Genomic DNA, 21,010 nt, shown 5'->3' with positions numbered 1-21,010 from the left:
CCTATTTCTACTTTTTTGGGCAAACCAAACATAAGATACTACTTTTTCTCCTCGGCTTGCTTTGCGTCAGCACAAGACGGAAGCACACAAGAAAAATAAATTATTTTTTCAATTTCAGTGCTTGGCTCAAAATCAAAAGTCATTAGTTTAAAGCAGTGGCTTGGAGAAGAGGAAACATCTTGGGGCCAACAATATTTTATCAGAGTCAGTTGAGCACCCATTAATCATTAAGATATTCCTAAGTATTTTGTCCCTGTCCAACTTGAATTTGTTTCAAGGCATGAGTTAGTTCTGACTGTGATTATATATAATCACCTTCATGTACACACAGAACCAAGATTAAGGCAGCAGAACTCAAAGAGCATTTGCAGAAGGGCCCAGGGCTGCACTGAGCAGAAGGGAAATGTCAAACTATTCCAACTCTAAGGTGAAACACCAATGTCACAAGTTAAACACAAACTTTTCAAGAAAATTGAGCACGTGCTCCTCAGCAGCACAGGCACTGAGATGCTGAGCTGCAAACGCTGCATTTTCAAAGCTTTCACCCCTGCCAGATTTCTGAATGCACAATCTAGCTACATTCCTCTGGCACTTACAAATGTCCCAGGAAAACATGCCATCCAGCAGTTGTACAGCAGTGCAGTCAAGTAGGGCCATGATGAGAAGATAAAAATTCTTTAATTAACACTTAAACATTGTAGTTTGTGCTACATATTTGTTCCATCACGATGGGGGTTTGGCATAGCCACTATGCAGGAGTTGCAGAGATTACTGCTTAAACAGCTGTCTTCAGACAGTTGTCAAGTTTTTAACATGCACTGGTTTGTAAAACATTGCAGACCAAGTGTAGGTTGCATGGCCTTGTCAAAATTGCCATGACAAGCAGAAGAGAATCATATGTTTCTCTGACTAGGGCCTTTGGAAAGCCCATTTTAGGTGCAATTTTACCTAGTACACTGTCAGTATATCCTATGATATTTGAAGGAAGGTCAGCAAGTTCCCAGCTGTCCAGTGGAGGTCTTCACTTCTACAATTCATAACCTACTTACCACTGCAGCAAAGCTTTCCTGCAGAGGGCATGGCCATTGTGAAGGTACACCAGAAGGGCACGGTTCTGTCTGCATCACTACAAAGGTTTTAGGAATGCATAGGCCCATACATTATGATTCCAAAAGGCACAGGAAGCTTAGATCACATCACCGAAGCTCAAGCTGCATATTTGTTTCGGGTGCATTGAGGTCATATCTTGTGAAATGCATGCTTGGATTTACACCCTTCCTTAAACTTAAGTCATTAGAAGAAAAAGAGGAAACAGATGTGTAATAAACAATATTTGTTATTTGACACCCTACCAGCCTGCAAAGACTTTTACTGTCACTAATTCCAAGTGGTAAATGGACAAAAGGAAAGAAAAAACAGCAACTGCAAAGAGAAAAAAATTATGCTGAAATGGTTACAGCGCCAGTGCATTTTTCACTGCCACTGTGTCACAGCACCATGCAAATAAAGGAATATCTCCCAAGCTAGGATGATCTTCAAAAGAAATTGTTTATAAAAAGAAACTTTGCAATGCAAAGAAATGTAATCAGCACACTGCAGGTTAGCACACAACAGCAAAGCTGACTTAACGACGACACCGTCAAAGAGACGCTGGTAGGGCAGGTAAGATTTCTGCTCTCCCTCTCAGGAAGATACAGTGCTTCTTCTAACTCAGTGTCCTCTGACAAATCTCAGCACCATATCCCTCTGTCTCCACAGACATGTGTAACCAATACCCACTTCAAAAAGCAAGAGTGAACATGCCCATGTCCAGTGTGACCTGCTCAAAGAATAGCCATAAATCACTGTTTCTAAGTGAAACTCTGGATTTTAGTTGTGTTTCCAGTTTATGTTTGTTCAGTTCTTATGTGAGTGTCAGCTGAGGTACAATGGAACAGCAGAAAGGCAAGGCAGGGGGAGCTTTTAGCTGGTATTAGTTTTGAAACTATTTTCAAGCATCTTAGCTCCCTTTGTAGTCTTCCTCCTCCTTCATGAGTTTAAAAGTGCAATTAGGGCCTGACCAAAACATACACAGAGGAAAAAACTAATTATTGTGATGACTTTTGCTACAGTGTTGTCTTTACAAGCAAAACTAAAAGGAAGAATCAAGATTTTCCTGAAAATTGGATCTAAAGTTTTGGGGAGTACTGCAAGGTGTCAAAGACAGAACTATTGAAAAGTGAGCATCTTTATACAAAAGATGTAAGGGGCTTCACATAATGCCTGTACCTTAGAGTTTGACTGTTCTCTTCATTGTTTTTGTGGGGGTTTGTTTGTTTGGGGTTTTTTTGTTATTTTACATAAGAGAAGCTCAAAGCTTTCATGCACTACACTGTAAGGAGGAATCCCATGCTATGTCCCCTCCATATGCAGGTACCTGACACAGTATTTGCCCTACAACATTCCACCCCAATGAGCTCCCCTCTCCTCAAATGACCTACACAACAGGGTGCTGCTCCACCTGACAAGTAGAACACCATGTCCCAAACAAAAACCCCTAAAGATCAAAACAAGCCTTTCTGCTGACATGGCAGAAGTTTAGGCTAAACAGGAAAACATACTTGAAGCTCTTTTTCCATTACCTTGCATTATTAAACCATCTAGGCAAGAGATAAACATAAAAGGAATTTCTTTAATTAGATAAATTCACTCCTCAGCATCTGTTGTTTAATAAAGCAAAGCACATCAGCATGTTAGAATCAGATAATATTTGAGTCTCCCACAAACTCACAGCTGAAGCTCCTTTTTCATGCAAGCATTTGGGTGCCACTGGTTTTACTCACTGTAATACAACACTTCCAGTTAAATGCTTGCTGTAAAATGTAATGCCAGGTATGCACAGGGCCACAACAAGTGAAATTCCTTAAAATGACTATGCAGCATCTTGCAAGTTAGAACAAGGCAGAACAGATGTACAGGGTGATCTTGTACAATGTATTTCCCTGAAGTTCTATACCATGCATTCATTTTTAATAAACCTCAAATCAATTAAAGATTGTGCTTCTTGTAACTAAAATTTAAATTCCTTTAACACAAGCAATATCCATTACCTTTTGCTTTTCAGCGCCATTTCTTAATTAAATCTCTAATATAATCTCTTAAAGGGTCAAAAACCTCTGCAAAAAAAGCCAAGTTAATGATAATATATTCTTAGCCTCTACCTACTACAAACTCAACCCCACTGAGGGACAAATTCATGTCAAAGCTTAAAATCAGATACTCTAAGATAGTAACTTCCCATTACGTTTGATCTTGTATCCAGACAGCTAGTGGAATTTTCATTACAGTTATTAAAAAAAAGCATTAATGATATGCCAGGAAGATGTTAGCACCCGTCTACTCTGACATTAAGAAAACGTAATCCAAATAAAATTTTAGAATTTAAAAAAAAATCAGATTTAAACATGTGTTGGCAAAGCAAAGGACCCTTCTAAGCAGCATTGTGCAGACCAGCACAGTCCAGCCAAACAACACTGCCAAAGTATTCCCAACCTGATCCCCTTGCACTGCTCTCTGCCTCTCCTGTGCAGAGACTGCCAGTCAAACCCATGGTCCATGGCACAGTTACAGCACCTCGGCACTGGGGGGTGGGTCTGCAGCTAGAATCTGAAATACACCCGGGCTTTTCAGGAACAGAGCACTAAAGGCAACTGCCCCATGAGGCACTTAGCACAGTGCTTACTCATTACAGAAGGTTAAAAGCAGCACCAAAGTAAACTGTCGTCAGTTGTCAAGTCACCTGCCGAGCTCAAATAAACAGTTAGCACCGAGCTGTGAAAGTACAAATCCTCCTCAGATCAGGTATGCTGTGCTAAGAAATAAAACTTACATCATATGAAAACACACAAGAATCTGCTTTAGTAAAACTCAAATGCAATTATAAAAAAAAACTTCACCCGAAAATTTTCTATTTTCAATTATTACAATAAGATTCCTTAAACAAGGAATATCTTCTTTCCACTAATGGTATATTCTCTGTTGCTGAGAAGATTCAACAGCAGAGAGAAAGAAAACCAATATTTTTAAAACCACAAAGCTAGTAAAGTAACTTGGACTAGTTTTTACTACTTGAAACTACTTCAATGAATTTTTCATACTTACTAAATTTACAGTAAATTGTATTTCATGTCAAGGAGCATCACATTAAATGAGTTTATCTCTTGTTTGTACCAAAAGCTGGCAAATGTTTAAAATCATTACCACAGGCACCTCTTTGGGAATCACACAGTTCCTAATGTTTCATGATTTTACTGAGTAGATCCACCTCATTTTAACATACAGACAACTCTAACTGGCCCCCACCAAACGCACATACTATAAAAGCAAATCTAGCAAAATGCAGAAGAAAACAAGCTAAATAAGCTGCATATTTCATACACTGTGATTCTCTGTTGTTTTTGAGACAAAAGACATGGCCATTATTTCATGTACCCCATTACTAGAAAGGAAAATAAAGGCTTCCGTTTTCACGTGGTTTTAATGATGAAGATTCAAAAGAGGATGCAGGCTCTTTCTTACCCATTCAGCGTGTATGAACCATTCCTCTTGAGTCTCATACTTGCCGATAAGAATCTTAGGAAAAAGTCCAGAATGAGGTGGTTTGTCCTCTACCACCCCAGAATACAGGCACCTGTTTGGTGGTTGCGCTTTTTGTTCACCAGGGGATCTCTTTCCTGTTTCCCTGAGTCATCAGTGAGGAACAATGTGAAACCGCCACCAAAGCCACTTAGCAGGAAGCCCAGAGGAAACTGCCTGCAGCCAAACAAGAGTCTGGAGGTGTAAAATCTCCCCAACGAACCTTTGACAAAATCTTGGAGCCTACTAAGGAAAAGCAGCAAAAACTCACAGAGGAGGTTTTATGAAATACCTTATCTTCTCCCCGCACGTGCAAGAATAAATCTTGTAGAAAGCTGTACTTTATCAGTGAGCTGCTCTTCTAAATAGCCTGAAAGTAGCTTCAGATCTATTCCTTCCTTCTCACCAGCCCTGCTGCGACTATCACTCAAGTATTTAGCACTACCCTCAGCACAAGGCAACTAAACAAGAAGCCCTAAATAACAAACACTCAGACTGTTTTGGGGGTTTTTTTCTCCCCCCAATATCAAGTTAAAAATTACATATGTGGAAAGGGACACACGATTAGTGGTTAAAAGGTTTATTTTCCTTGTAGTAGGTTAAAAACAGGCAAACAAGTCACGCTTGAATGCTGCAGAGAAAAATATCCTCTAGCAGTCCAGTCCTGGGCAGGCTGCCCTGCATAAATCACAGGATTGGACTGCCTCCGAGAAGACTGTTTTCCTCCCCTTTCTGTTCACCCTCCCGTTCCCTGATAGCTGTGAACCAAACAGCTGCACAGCTTAATGTCTGGACTAGAGGGGTGAATCTACCACACAAAGCCAAAATTACTCCAGATAACTGTTGATCATTTACTGTCTGTGTGCAAATCGACACTGACTTGAGTAATAAATCACATGAAAAGCGTTTTTATCAATGGATGTTGAAACGACTGTCACTTGTGGCCTAGGTGAAACTACTTTAGGATAATGGGAAAACTGCACACTAGACAAATATAAAGATTAAATATTCACTACCTAAAAAGACAGAAGCAATTGGTAGGGTCCCATGGAACTCTGGCCTGAGTACACTATTCTTATTTGAATGGCTAAAATGTCTAAAGACTATATGTTTGTCAAGCTGAATTTTCATTTTAACAGTTATAGAAATAATTTAACAGTTATAGAAAAACAGCCTAAAAAATGGGAGAATTGTTTAATTTCTTCCCAGGTGCCCCAGATTATACATTTAGGTGTAATCAAGCAGACCTATATAGGGACTGAATAGATCATAAATGTTGAAAGGAATAAGTTACAATGAATTACAGGCTGAAGAAATCAACATCATAGTGTTGATAAAAGGCAGTGAGACTGAGCTGTAGAAATATGCTGCATCCACAAGACAGAGAGCAATTCTCAGCATCTATCAGGCCTCATCTGAAGCACCATGCCCAATCCGTGGCACCCTAGTTGAAGACAGATGTAGAATTAGCTGGAGCCCAGAGAGCACCAAGAATATTTTTCATCTCACAGATGCAAAAACTGAGGGAAGAAAACAAGATAACACTTCCAAGAATTTAGAACACTGCTGTAAAGAGAAAGGAAACAAAATATTCTTCCTGCTTTGTCCATCACGAAGGGACTTAAACAAGAATCAAACCAGGTTAGCATTATTTTGCTTGCGGAGGGGTGTGTTTTTAGTTCTTAAGTACAGGAAGAGATTCCAGAGTCCCCATTACTGCCGGCCCTTGAGATGATCTTGCTCCAGGATCTGGAGACCAAGTAGGTGTCTCTCACCCCTACCTTTCTATGATTTGCTCCCAGTACTAGCTGGCAGAAAAAATGAAAATTGCACCAAATAACCACATGAGACAAACTAGCTCAAGTCACCAGGCTACAGCATACTGTAGAATTTCCTCCTCAGAATAAGTTATACATTACAAGGACAGTGGTAGCATCGCTCTGGTTTTATCATCTACATCATGGGAAAGAATCATACCTCATGTTCTTCTCAACCATCAAGTTTACAAAGATCTACCTATGTACTGGCTGGCACCAGGGCCTAATTCTTCCAGGTGCTATGGTCAGGCCCTGCTGTCCCTCAGGAGCTGGTAAAGATTCATTATGGCCATAGAAGATCTAGAAGTTAGGTCCCTGCAGGCAGCTACCTACGAGCACTGGATAAAGAGGAGACACATTCGTGGAAGCTCATCAAAGAAAACTAGGATGATTTGTTTGGTTAATAATTTAGGGAATAAAAAATAAGCTAATAAATAAAAAATGTTAGGTAAAAATAATTTCTAAACACTCTGCAAACCCATCTCAAATGAAAACTTGAAATCAGTTTTCTTCTCAGAGGCCAAGATTTCTGGAGAGGTCATCTTAAACCCAGGCTCAGAGTAAATCTGGTATGTTTTCAGTTTTACTTGAAACAAAAGATGCCTCTGAGAGTATAATTGAATCATATGTGACACGGCTTTTTTTGGGCATCTACTAATTTGCATTGGAAACACACCAGCAATATGGGACACAGGAGCTGTCAGGAGGTGCTGTTTGATGGCTATTAGTTAATATCAATTGACTACTATTCTAAACTGAAGAATCAAAATTTTTGTAACTTTAAAAAAAGCAGACCTTCCCACAGCTTTTTAAAACTCCTTTCTGGCTACAAAATTTAACTGATTTTCCCATGGATTTTCTGAGCTCTTTGGCTTTAGTGGCTACCTAATTTTTTAAAAATTAATTTCAGCATTCTGTGGCTGTAAGCAGCTGCTGTTTTTTCGAAACACTACTTATGCAGAAAGACATCGATGCTTTTTTTTCTTTTTCACTCCCCCATGCTCTTTTAGGATTACAGCAGCACAAGGGTATGTGTTCTTTAACATCTCCATCTGAAAACTATTATAGGAAACCAGTAACTAAATATAAACTGTCCAATCAGAGCCAGAGTCAGCCACATTGATGCTGGGATCCCAAAATGCTATCAGGGACAAAAGAACTTACCACAGAAACACAGCTAAAGCCTACTTGTCAACACAACTGCTTCAGAAACAACGAATTCCTGCTTCAGAGAGGTCTTCTGGAGAAACGTGTTTTGTTAACAAAGATAAAAAGCCCCTTACTTTTAGTCAACATGAAAATAAAGATGATAAACTCGCTGAAGCAGGCAACTCTACAGTGAGGCAATGTGCTATACACATTATCTCCTACAGTATTTTCAGTCAGCTGCACCTAAAGAAATTCTTTTCTCCCCTCTCTCCCTACACCTACGCATTCCAGAGAGCACACACAAGCTGAAACATCCTCACTGTGGTAAAGACACATGGGAGGAGGGAAAACATCTTTATGTCTCCTTAAGATCCCTTCTGACAAATAAAGCATTCTTACAGTCCACTTTTCTTTTATTCCCTTTCCCAAGCAGAATCCATAAACTTCAGCACGGATTACTTGTTTCCAGGCTAAACATTCATCCAATTACTGCTCTGCTTCCAAGGGAAATTTCAACAGGACCATTTGGCCCAGTTATTCTGGACATTAGCTCAAAGAGCAGTTCTTTAGATAACAGAAATTAGTATGGATGATTTACCATTTTCAACCATCTCCCAGATACTCTATGCTTTGAAAACAGCATTGAAAGATCTATTTCAATTACTATTTAAAAAATCCCTTTTAATAAGGAAACTTACATTTTAAGTAAAAAGCTGGGTACAGAAGAGAATAGCCAGTCCTCTACTACTTGGAAAGACTTACAGTACACTCACAGCCTAATTATTCATCCAGGAGGAGCTTTGCATATGAATGAAACATCTTTCTACATCTAAAAAGAAACACTCACTAGCAACTTCAGTTCTCCACATCTGGCCAGGAAAGAGAGGAGACAGAGTGCCCATATGTACCCTATTTTCCAGAGCCAGGGTTTTCACAAGTGTTAAAAAAGTTACTTCTACAGCATTTGGTGTTATTTTATACATGTATCCTTGACCCATTCCCTCCAACGTTTTTGAAAAATCTACTCGAGTTTGTCTATTTGACTACCGAAGAGAACAATTCACTCTTTCTTTTGGAAAATACCCACTAACCTAAGGCTTAACCTTGTTTTCTACTGTCTTGCATCATAACATGCCCTTATGGGCCGGCCAAGTTAATTCCCAAGATAATCAATGAAAGACTGAGTTGTTACAAGAAACGAATTTGAGGCTACTTTCCTGGTCTGATTATACCCTTAGAGCACTGCACCAAACAGTGGGTCAGTCAGGTTCACTTTACTTCTACCTAACTACTTAGCTAATCCAGGCTTAAACACTGAAATTAGAGGAACAAAGACCTTACAGGTCAATATCAATTGTTGCTCTATAAGGAATGAAGAAGCAAAAGAGGTGAAGGAGAACAGGAAAATTGACTCTAAGACATAGCTGGATGTAAATGTTTTCCCCAAATTCTGCTAATTCATTTGGCACATGAAGACAGTGCTGCCTCAGCTTCAGAGCTGAAGGGATTTCTCTGCCAGAGTTGTAAAGAAATCCCATTTCAGTGAGGGTTTTGGTTTAGTATTGAAAATAAAGAAAAAACCCTGTGTGGGGACACAATGGTCAATATACAAATGAAAGCCATAACACATTAACTACATTCAAAGAGAAAGCCTTAACAGGGGAGAAGTCTTTAATTTGCTTTTTAGAAGATTGTTTTGCTTTGTTTTTTAGTAATGAATACAACAGCCAGTCCTGATTTAAGGCAAAGATGACAGCGGCAATGAAAGGGTTATTGCAAGCAATTTATAATAAGCAAAACAGGACAGGGTTGGAGAAAGTTACAGAACTGAAATAACAGAACAGCAATCCGCCTGGAAACGGAAAAGGGTGGGTGAGCAGTTTCTACCGGACCAGGGCAAAAGCCAGGGTTTATAAATTTAGAAAAAATACACACCCACATAAAACTTCTCAAGTAAGAGGATAGGGGAGGAGGGAAAAAAAAAGAAAGGAAAAAAATACACACACCATTTTACAAGGCTTTTATATCAGTTTTGCCTAATCATTCTTAATGGACATCTGCCCATGGCTCAATACAGGAAAGACCAAGCTTTCAGCATGTGCCAAACTGTCTGAGACCTCTGGCACTCTGCCTGCTGTGAACCCCTACTTGGGGCAGTTTCCTGGAGGTAGGCTTGGAGTGAATGAACAGATTCCTCTTTGGAAGGGCTGTCCAAAAGAGTTAATGTAATGTAGTTCAGTACTGGACCTCACAGTGCTCAAGTGCATTCTTTTCGACTTATTTTAAATGATTTTTAGGTTTTAGAAAGAGAAGCAGCTAGACAGAAATTAATAATTAATTTTGGTGTTGAAGAGAGGTCCTTACACAGGGTTAACAAAAGTACTGTGGCAAAATTAATGTTTCAGTGGGAAGTGAAAGTTGCCCTGCTTCCCACACATGGGCACTAAGACCAGCCACGTGGACAACAGGTATTTATGTAACTGTGGCAAACGGCTGTAGAGCTTGAAGATCCCTATTCAGATCAGGCCCCAAAACTCTCTCCATCTCAAAGGAAGGCTCATAAAGTAACATAAAAAATAGTAAGAGAATATTGATGTTCTTGGCAAGAGTATCAAGCAGGTAATTTAGAGCAGGCACTGCCCCTTCAGCCCAAGAACAGGAAACAACTGTATGAATTACCAACATGCTCCACCCAACAAGTCCCAGCTGGTATAAAAGTCTCTGCTGCAAAATTTAGCTAATGATACAACCCAGGAGAACTCTGGAAGTACCACAGAGGGAGAACAGGAGAGAAATTTCTGAGAAAGACTTCAGCTAAAATTAAACACTATCGGGCACATACAAATTCCTGAAGCCTACAAAACAAAAAAGTAGTTAAGTTTTCTACTGCTCAACTGGCTTCTTTTCTCTTTTCCTTTTTTCTTTTTTTTTTTAATTTAGCCAAGTGGTCTCACCCTAAGGTGCTAAAAGCTACAAGCAATTTTTCAACTTACAAAAAAGTTTAAAAGTAGATTGATTTTGTTAATAATGAAACAGTACCCTGATTCCAATACAGAAACCTGGTATCCTACAAGTAAAACTTGTTATAAAGAACCCTTAATGAAGAAAATGAAAATTCTTTAAATACTTTAAAAAGGCTCATGCAAATTATCATCCTGCATTTGTAGAGTCACTTATCAGACATGCTTTTTGCCTTACCTTCAGAAAGAAGCAAATTCACTATCTCAAAACAAATAAATACAGTATTATTTTTGCAGATTATTCTGTTCTTCTAAATTAATGCACATAATGAAACAGCTTCTCTGAAACGAAGTGCAAAGTGAAAAATACTGTGCATGTCAGTGGCAAAGGCAGCAACATAAATCATTTGAACACAGGATTTTTAAGGTGATCCCAGCAAAGACCTTGCCAAATTTGACTTCAGTTGCTGTTATTCACATTTTTCCAAGATCCTAAATGTTCAACAAAAAGTCTTTGTAGACAAATCCCAGACATAAGCTTTGTCATCCATCCTTCAAAGGACGGCAAGAATACTTCACCCCAGTCAGAGTCTGGACCTCACATTTGAGAATATCAGAACATTAACTAGCATTTACATAGCACTTTTGGAAATTTTAATAGCACTTTGGAAAAAAAACCCTCCATCCCTGCAACCTGTGTCGGTGATTGTTACAGTCATTATAGTGGAAAAACCCAGGAGGAAATGGTTATAAAGTGAAGCAGATAAAAGGAAACGACTTGGAAACAGAATCAAAAACTCAGTGCTGTTTCTGTCTTTCCCCATCACTGAGGATAAGACACACAGGGCACCATCTGCACTGGTTGTTTTCACTTTCTAAGGCAGAGCAGCAAATGTGAATTAAAACTCTAATAATGCCAGAATACTGGGCTTTCAATATCAGATCCCTGGTACTTATAAAATACCCCCTGATTCTTAAAACAGTTTAAGGCCAGGAATGAAGGATCTGCTACATCTATCAGCTAGCTTATGTCTTCCATTTTGGCATCTCTTTTCCCAAAGTGTAAAATAGCAATAACAACACTTCGGGAAGCACTTGGACAGTCGGGATCTAAGATGATGCAAAGTCTAGGGTTTAATGGGATGAAGTGACTCATAAAAGGCCAAGAATCAAATGAAAGAATAACATAATTCAGAAATCCTCAGCTCTCAATTCAAACCTCACTGCTTAGGCCTCCTGCCTTTCCAAACACCTCTTACATGAGAGAAGCTGCAGTTCACTCCTGAATAACTGCCCTTCATTCTCTCATCTGTGAGCACACACATACCTTCTCTAAAGATTTTTGTTGAACACGGAGCTCAGCTCTCAAGGCAATATGGTAGACAAAGACTGGCTTCTTACTTTGTATGCTACCATTCTCAAGTCAAAAAACTACAATAAAAAAATTGTATACCTGCCACTAAATTTCACCCAAGCTTTGCCCAGCTACTGCCTGGTCCCATTTCTGGTTTTACAGACTTCCACTGAGAAGTAGTCCCTCAAGCTTATGCAATGGGAAAACATGCAATTCAAGGCAATTCCTAACTCCTTACTTATATATTGTATTGCACCCCTGTATGCAGTCTTATGCAATCAAAGTGTTTACCTAGAAAACTGATGTTAAATGCCTTCAGAGATATGACTATACTTCTTCAGTAGCAACAGATGATCTGGGAGAACATAGCAAATATTCCTATTTTGAGAATAAAACATTAATTCAACCTTAAAAGCAGAATTTCCAAGCTGCCCCTGGAATTCTTATCCTTTTACTGTGCCATTATGTAGAAGAAGGACAATGTAAGGAGAACGAGTAAACTTGCTGTGAAGACCCAGGTTAGATGAGAACCAGTTTTTGGTTGAAAACTGAATAATCAAGATGTGATTCAGTTTAAATTTTAAAAACTTAAGATAATATTTATTCCCAACAGATAGGCAAAAGAAAGCCCATAAAGCAAATTAAGAAGGGCAATTCTCCTTACATGTTATTCTGGAATATCTACTATTTATCTAATGTTTTGTTATTGTTGCTGTTGTTATTTACTTTTTTATTGTGCTTGGATTTTTAGTGCAAGTTCAAGTAATTTTGCTTAAAGTCACAAAGCTACAGTAATCAAAGCAGTCTTGTCAGCAATGCTGTGAACAGGACTCAAGCAAAAACTACACTAATTAGAATGTAATTTTCAAAGGTCAATTACCACATCATTAGCCAAGCCATTTACATCTCAACAATGTGGAATATTCTCCGGTTTTAGACAGTGGAATGGGACAAAAATGGATTAAATTGCTTAGGGTCAAATAGTACAGTGTGTTGATGAGTAAGAGTTTAAACCCCAGCAGCTTGAGTAGCTCATAATGGGCCATTTTCACACTATGCCCTTGTCCCTCTGACACCATCTTCTGTCAGATGCTTAAAGAGATAGGGCAAGCATATCTTCCATGCAATGTTAACATCCACTTGCACTGTGAGTAAATCTAATTTCTTTACCTTAACAAAAAACAAAGGACCAATTAGCAAAAAAATGCCTGGCTGTATGTCCACAGTCACATAATTTAAAACTAAAAGCATAAAGAATAATCAGCACCTGTAACCACCCTGTCTAGAAGCAAAATAAAACAAACAAATAAAACACAAGACACAGTACAGGTTGTCCTAAAACGGTTTCTAGTTCAATAACCAAAGCTTTAAAAAAGTATATCCTCAGAGCAACTTTTAAGGGATATCACCAGGGTAATAAAATAAGCATGGGTTTTCCCCTCTGGATTTTAGATGTGTACTGCATGGTACCTATTCAAAAATATGTCCATTGAAGTGATTTTGGGCGCGCAATGTCAAGCAAGTCAAGTTTCAAAACACATCAGTCAGTTCCAGACCGCAGGCCTCGCTGCACACACGGATTGTAAATGTGCAGTTTCAGTAAGATACACCCAGGCACCTTTACAATGGCACTTGCCCAGCCTAGACAAGCAAGCTGGGCAAAGACACTGCTGGGTTCAGCTCCAGGGGAGGACAGAAGGAAAACCCTAATAACTGGAATTTTTTCTGCCTCCAGTGGAGCTGGCAGTTCTTCCCCTACCCATCCAGCTTTCTCCTTATTCGTAATTTGCAGCCATACTCACTCCGTGGCTGTATTTAACCTTTATATCATACTCGCTTTCACATCAAGCTCCTGCACCAGCACAGCAACCTTCAGTTTTTCAGGTGCTCATCTGACAACTGGAAGGGCCTATGAAAAATTAGTACAAAGCAAACTTAACCATGCATGGTTTCTCCAGCTTTGACCTGCCTTTCACTTCAACCTGCAACCCTCGTATCTTTTTTCCAGATACTCCAAATCTCAACAAAAATCTTCATCATGCTTTAACTCCACACACCACTTACAAGTCAACTTGCACACTAACCCCATTTCTTATTTTAGAACCTGAGAGAGATCGTCTTTCAGAAAGTCACTCCTATTATTTCCTTCTGACAACTAATTCAATTAATAATTATGGCCCATTGATATATATGATCAGACTCTCCATACCCTAGTATAATAATGGGTTATTTGCTTGTTTAGAAACAAAAAAATCCTCACTACACTGAAAGAAAGTAAAACAAAGGTCAACTCAGAGCAGTGGAAGCTAGAAGAGGATGTTATAATACTTCTGCTGTTAACCTTTAAAAACATATCTATTTGAAGTTTAAGTGACAAAAAGCTTCATTCTTCACAAGTGGTAAAAAACCTGAGGCTCTTCAGTCTTGTATGAAGCATTACCAGGGCACAAGTCAGTTTTGGTTCTATACCAGACATAACTGTTCTTATAAAGCTTTGTTACAGGTTGTTTGTATTTTATTTCTCTTTTTTTCCCCCCCAACATTTTTTTACTCATACACCACACTTCTGTAAAAATATACACATCAAATAATTAGGATCACCAAGTGAGATGCCTTATCTCTACCTCTGAAGACACAAGTGCCAAATAAATGACTATGCAAGCCCCTGCAAAGCACTATGTGCCAGTGACTTTGTCTCACCCCTTTATTGTCTCTGCCCCTTCCAGCTCCCCCATCCCCTAAAGAGCAGTTGATATTTTAGTCTCCTGACCCAGCCTAAGGAACATCACTACAACACTTGAACACTTGCTAATACAGGTCACCAATTTTTATTAACCAAAATAATTTCAAGCCCACACACACAGAATCAATCTTACTGCCAAGGCCATCTTTTCCTTCGCTTTCACTCCCACTGCACATATTTTGGTGCACTCACGCAAAACCCAGTTGGTTCACTTCTGTGGGAGCAGTAACCTTGTTACTGCAGAGGTTCCATGACAACAAAAAGATAGTTCATACTAAGGGTCACTGTAAAGCAATAACGTGCTATACTGAAAGCATATGTGTGTGTGTTTGCATGAAATCTTTTTACATAAAATCCCACCTTTCGCCTGCAGGAATTATAACGAAATTCCATCATTGTGCTCTCCAAAAATTCTATGACAAATTTGACAAACCCCACCCAAGTGCAACAGCAAGTGCTTTAAGAGGAAAAATGACTGTAGTAAGTTTTGACTAAGCATATTAGAAACAATTATGTGTCAGTCTTTAAGCTATGTTTTGTCCTTCTCTACAGATAAAGAGTCAATTTAAATGGTCTTCTCTTTTTTTTTTTTTTTGGTGACAGAAAGGTGTAAAAAAACTGCCATGAACTCAACAAGCTTCTGAAGAAGACAGGTTTTTTAAATTTTTTTCTTTTGAGCCTGGCTCCAAAAAAATTACACTAAATCACTCTCTTTCCTCATACCTAAAGAAAGATCTGCCCTATCCATGTTGCTATACTGCACTATGCTACAATTACATATGCCAGAATCCAAGAAATACCTGAAGTTACTGCTGCAGAAGTGTCCCACGGAAACCTAAAATCATGGCATTTACAACACAAGATATGCACAACATAAAATACTTTCAGCAAAGAATCAGCAACGACTCATGTAAACACTGGCAAGCTACTGAAATTCCTTTTCTCACAAGCTGCTGCTCTGAGGAAGGACTACAGACATATGGGGGAAAGTTTGCAAATGCAAAGAACATGCCACATTCAAACTTAGCAAAGAATCCAGTTTACCAGTATTCAATCCTAAAACATATAAGGATTTTGGATTTATCTTTTTTTTTATTTTAAGCAATCATATGAAAATTAATGAGCTGGCACATGGATCATGTTATCCATTATTCTTTTTTTTCCCCTCAAGAAAAAGATGCACTTAAACCTATAAATTGGTATTTTACTTTGCAACACTATGCAGCTGTACTCTGTGCTATGGAGTAGGAAATACATACTGCAGCTGGAGAAAAACATAACCTGAGCACAGATACCCTGCACCTCCCTAATTACAGATTCAAATGGTAACTGTGTGTGGAGCCTCTGGAATAATTACAGTTCTTACTGATACACTGTAAGTGATGATATATTGAGTAATTTAGAGAGAAACAAAAATAAGACAAGCCTTATAGCAGTAAGGATGTTGCTGTGGAAGGACCTACTTTTTCCATTACAAGAAGTTTATAATATTCATCTGGTTTTCAAATTTGGAGTTATTAATCAATATGTAAATTGGAATTTCTAGACTAAGATTTCTGTTGGTCTTTCAGCTACATAATCCTACCAGCAAAGTGTGTTAAAACATCAGGCTAACAGGTTTATTTGCTGAACAAGTACAGTGAGGAACTTGAAAACTACTGTTAATTCATTGACATGATCTTCATTCCAAACTTGCATATTCTACTCTTAGGTCTCATGCTCTAATTGCCCCGTTAATTTTCAATCAAATAATAAACTACCTGCAGTGATCTCACCAAGAAAGCTGCCAACACACTTAGCTGATAAAATAACTGCTTTGAGAATCTCTTCTCTTATCCAGAAAAGACTTTTAGCTACAGCTCAGCTCTAGTTGGCCAGGGAATGTTGACACAATGCACACCCCACTGCCAAGGTCAGTAATAAGAAACACACCACCACTTTCACATGGGATATACAATAAACATTTGAGGATATTTTCATTTTTTATTTTTCAGAAGTCTTAAGTGAAGGAAAATAGTTCAGTTATGCATAGCATCTAACTTTCCCCAGAAAGTCTGAGCCTTCTGAGAGCATCCTTTAGAGGATAATGGCCCTGAAATCTGTGAAGAGATGTTTATTGTGTGCATTGAAAAGCACAGTAATAGGAAGGAGCTGCTTCACAACCACATTCTTTGAAACATCTTGAGAAATGAAAACTTACCTGGTTTCAACTTAATACTCACAGGCCAGCACACAAAGCAAAACCATTTTCAGTTATCTGGCTGGTTACCATTAAAAATGCGCAATAGATGATGCAAAGAATTCTCATTCTAAGGTTTCTCTGGAGGTTTAAGAGGCTCTCATAGGAAGAAAAGATGGGTGATATGATTAGCTGACATTTCCATTCTGAGAAGAATAGAAAGACTATGCCATCCTCATAACTCAGAAAGGCAGAATATTATTCTCTAGTATTACAACACTTATTAAAGCACACTAAAGGAATAAAATATCTTAGCTCAGTGACTTTAGTATCTGAGAAAAATAACTCAGGGGAACATAGCCCAGCCATATCATCATCTCACCTGACTGCAACAGACCCCACCAAACACCACACTGAAGCAACTCGCAGCTTCATGACAACAATCAAGATCAAATTTAAGACCGGCTGGCACAATTTTATCTTTCTACAAACCTTTCTGATTTCAAAATCTCTAATATGCCAAGAGCTACAAATATAAGTGACCCTTTGTACAAGGGAAAAAGATCCAAATCACTCTGGTGAACTCCTGTAACAGACAACTAAGATGCCCTCACATATACAAAGCAGTAAACGGAGGGGTGCTTAGGCCTCTAAGGAAAGGTTGTTCACCTTCCAATACAGCACAGCAGCTCCCCTTATCTGCCCCTCACCCTCACCAGTACTGTGACCCACAGAGCTGCTCCCCTCCTCCAACCCTCCTAGTCTCAGACGCTTCCTGTCTCCAGTGGCATTTATTTTCAGCCCTCAAGATTCCTTTCTATACGTTCCAGGAACCCTCTAGCCATCCTCTGTCCAGATGGCAGACTACAGATGAAGGGAACAGGGTCTTGGAGAGTCTTTTCTTGGCCTGCTTCTCAGCAGCCTGCTGGAACTTAGAGGCAGGCTGAGTCCCGCACAGACAAGGCTCTGTTGCGCTACGAAAGCCCTTCAATCCCTCTCCACAGTTTTCCTCAATGCCCTCTTTGTCTTCAAACAAATTTGTCTTAAACCTTTTAACGGCCTCTGCTTTCCAGGGGCATGCTTTATACAATCTACTCCCTACAGAAAGCCAATAAAAGGGCAAAGGAAAGGGATCTTAAGCAATGCTCTAGCAGACAACCAGAGCCTCAGTTTTTACTACAAACAAAGCAGATGCTACTTTGACAAGCAGATGCAAAATAAAAAGGTAGGTGATAGATTTGAGTCCTGTTGATCTCTGTCATCTTCAGATGTTCTGAAATGTGACAAATATAAGTTTATGTACTTGATTTCACTAAGGACCATCACCCTACAGTGAACTATTCTCAAACTATGACTCTCCCAGATCACTAGTCCTTATCTCTGAGACAACAGAACCAGATTATTCTGTAATCACAAAGACCAACACAGTTTCATCACCAACACTATAAATTCATGTACGAGCTTCAGGGAATGACTGACATCTTTTATTTGAGAAAGTAAAAATTTCACCAAAATAAAAATAAAAAAAAAATTAAATTTTTCTCTTTGTTTCCAACTGAAGCTTCACTGAACAGTTTCATAAGTTTAGTAAGATCTGTTCAGGATTCCTTTAACTCTATTAATATCAAAGGCAATGACATTACTTGATTTATTATATACATAATGAAACAATACTTCCAAGAGCCAAGAGGGTTTAAAACTGAAATAAAGCTGCATGCTTCTGAGTAGAATATATTTAGGCATAAACTATTCTAAAATCAAATGCAGTAAGCAAAGCCAATTCCCCATTTAAAGACTGGAGCTATCAGGAAGACTGTAATGTAGCTCTTGGCTAGAAAGATTACTTTACGAAATGAACTGCAAGGGAAAGAACAAATTGCAGAACTTCAGTGAAACTCAACTAGGGTAGGAAGGGAGAAGTTACAGAGAAGCTGCAGCAGCACAGAAAATTTCCCAATTTCAGAAAGGACCTTAAAAATTCAGCCCCTGAAAGGAAACGATCAGGAAAGTGGTGGGAAAAATCAGACAAAATGCATCTTTGTCTTTTTGAAGGTCAATTAAAAAAAAAAAATGCATCTTCCTTGGTGGGTGTTGTGGTTTAACCCCAGTCAGCAACCAAGCATCACACAGCCACTCGCTCACTCCCCCGCCAGTGGGACTGGAGAGAGAATTGGAAGAGTAAAAGCCAGAAAACTCAGGGGTTGAGATAACGACAGTTTATTAGTGAAAGCAAAAGCTGCACACACAAGCAAAGAAAAACAAGGAATTCATTCACTACTTCCCATGGGCAGACAGGTGTTCAGCCATCTCCAGGAGAGCAGGGCCTCATCACGCCTAATGGTGACTTGGGAAGACAAACATCTTAACTCCAAACATTCCCTCCTTTCTCCTTCTTCCCCCACCCGAGCTTTACATACTGAGCATGTCACACGGTATGGGATATCCCTTTGGTCAGTTTGGGCCACCTGGCTCAGCTGTGTCTCCTCCCAGTGTCTTGTGTACCCCCAACTTCCTTGCCAGTGTGGCAATACGAAATGAAGAAGCAGCCTTGGCTCTGTGTAAGCCCTGCTCAGCAATAATAGCAACATCTCTATATTATCAGCCCAGTGTTCAGCACAAATCCAAAACCACAGCCCCATACTAGCCACTGTGAAGAAAGTTAACTCTCTCCCCAGCCAAAACCAGGACAGTGGGAAAAGCAACACAATCTAGAAGCACTGCAGTGCCATTATCACACTGGTGATGGCATTTTTTTTCAGTCAAGTTCTTGTTCTTTAGGTTTACCACTCATTTTAGAAGGAAGTTGACCATGTCCTTCTGTTGCTTTCACAATTTACATGTCATAATACTGCCTGTGAAGTGATTTCTTTAGTTTCACTTTGACAAAAAGAATCGTACAAGAACTATCTTGAATCAAAAAAAAAATCACCACTCCTTTCTAGGAAAGTTTGAAAACTAAATGCTATAAATAAGCTGCATGATATAGCCTGACCAGATTTCTAACACGTATGTTTTTATCTTCCTTAGCATTTGTACATTATTAGAAAACAACCCTTTTCAGAGATATGCATAAAAATTCCTAACTAACCTCAAAATTGTTCAAATCCTTTTCAGTATCTCCTTTCATTTAAGGGGTGTGATCTATTTGCTTGCTAGGATAATATACTAAGTACATGATGATATCCATAGCGCCTCCCACAAACATTTAGGATTGTCTAATTGAGATTTATCTGCTCTTATGAAATATCCACTGTGTGATTTACAGTCATTTACTCTGTAATAGCTGTAGCTGATGAACTGGTTTTAAGTTCCTGTTTTCTCTCTTCCCTTCTTTAGTTTCTCAGCAGATGAAAAAAAGGTGCAGCTTCAACAGAAATTATTTAAATTCAATATATACATCCATAATCATTGTTTGGCTACCACTAGAACATGACCTACATCATCTTAAAATCTGACCTAAAAATTATATTTAAAACTGAAATCAGTTATAGTCCTACAAACTTTATCCAATATGAGCTACATCAGACATAGCTGGAGTGAACCAGGTACTAAAATCACAGAAAATGAAGTCAATCAGCTACAGAGTCAATGCAACATAAGAGGACACAGTAAACTATCCCCATAATGATCCAAGACTCTCACCCCTTGCCTCTGGAAAGATGGTGTCTCTTAAGTCAATGGTTTATTAACCAGACGCTGAGACAAAAGCCAGAGAATTGTGAGGATGGTTTACAGACAGTAGACCAAAATCCAGCAAGTGTGGTATGTCACATCTGGCCTCTCAGCTGAAGCCATGACACCCGATGACACCCTTGGCCTGGGCTTTCATACCAACCTTTCCCTTGTTGACTCCTTGGCCAGCAGCTGTCTGAAAAACTTTCCAGGAGTAAGAGTGTGAAATGAAAAAAAATAAAGTATAATCCTTTTAAAACTCATACAATTAGTCATGCTTTGAAGAAAACCTAGAAAAAAAACCCCAAAAAACCCCAGAATTTAAATACCCAAAGAAGGCCCAGGTAGCTGAGGGAAAGTAGAGAAAACAGTGACTGCCCTGACACCTGGGAAGACAATCATCTATCAGGATACACCCACGGAGCAAAATAACAAATATGAATGAACACATATTATGATTAATGGAGATGATGACTGCTTTAGCTGTGAATTTCTAGATGTTGTTGCTTTTAAAGTAGGATA

At 39.0% G+C, this 21,010-nt stretch overlaps 1 protein-coding gene across 3 annotated transcripts in view; it reads right to left on the bottom strand.

Annotated features, from left to right (window-relative positions):
• MOB2 (MOB kinase activator 2) overlaps nt 1-21,010 on the bottom strand; it is a 113,565-nt gene that overhangs the window by 53,874 nt on the left and 38,681 nt on the right. The window contains exon 1 of one of the 3 annotated variants that reach the window (XM_027651242.1): nt 4,558-4,667. The exons of the other annotated variants lie outside the window; for them this stretch is intronic. Coding sequence (XP_027507043.1) covers nt 4,558-4,595 — 38 coding nt within the window. The 5' untranslated portion in view covers nt 4,596-4,667. Of the gene's footprint in view, nt 1-4,557; nt 4,668-21,010 lie in introns of those variants that run through there. 3 annotated transcript variants of the gene reach the window in all.

The sequence above is a fragment of the Corapipo altera genome, unplaced genomic scaffold, assembly GCF_003945725.1.
Source record: "Corapipo altera isolate COAL_440 unplaced genomic scaffold, ASM394572v1 78, whole genome shotgun sequence".
Lineage (NCBI taxonomy): Eukaryota > Metazoa > Chordata > Aves > Passeriformes > Pipridae > Corapipo > Corapipo altera.
Note: the sequence above shows the minus strand (reverse complement) of the source record. Positions and strands in the feature narration are given on the sequence as shown.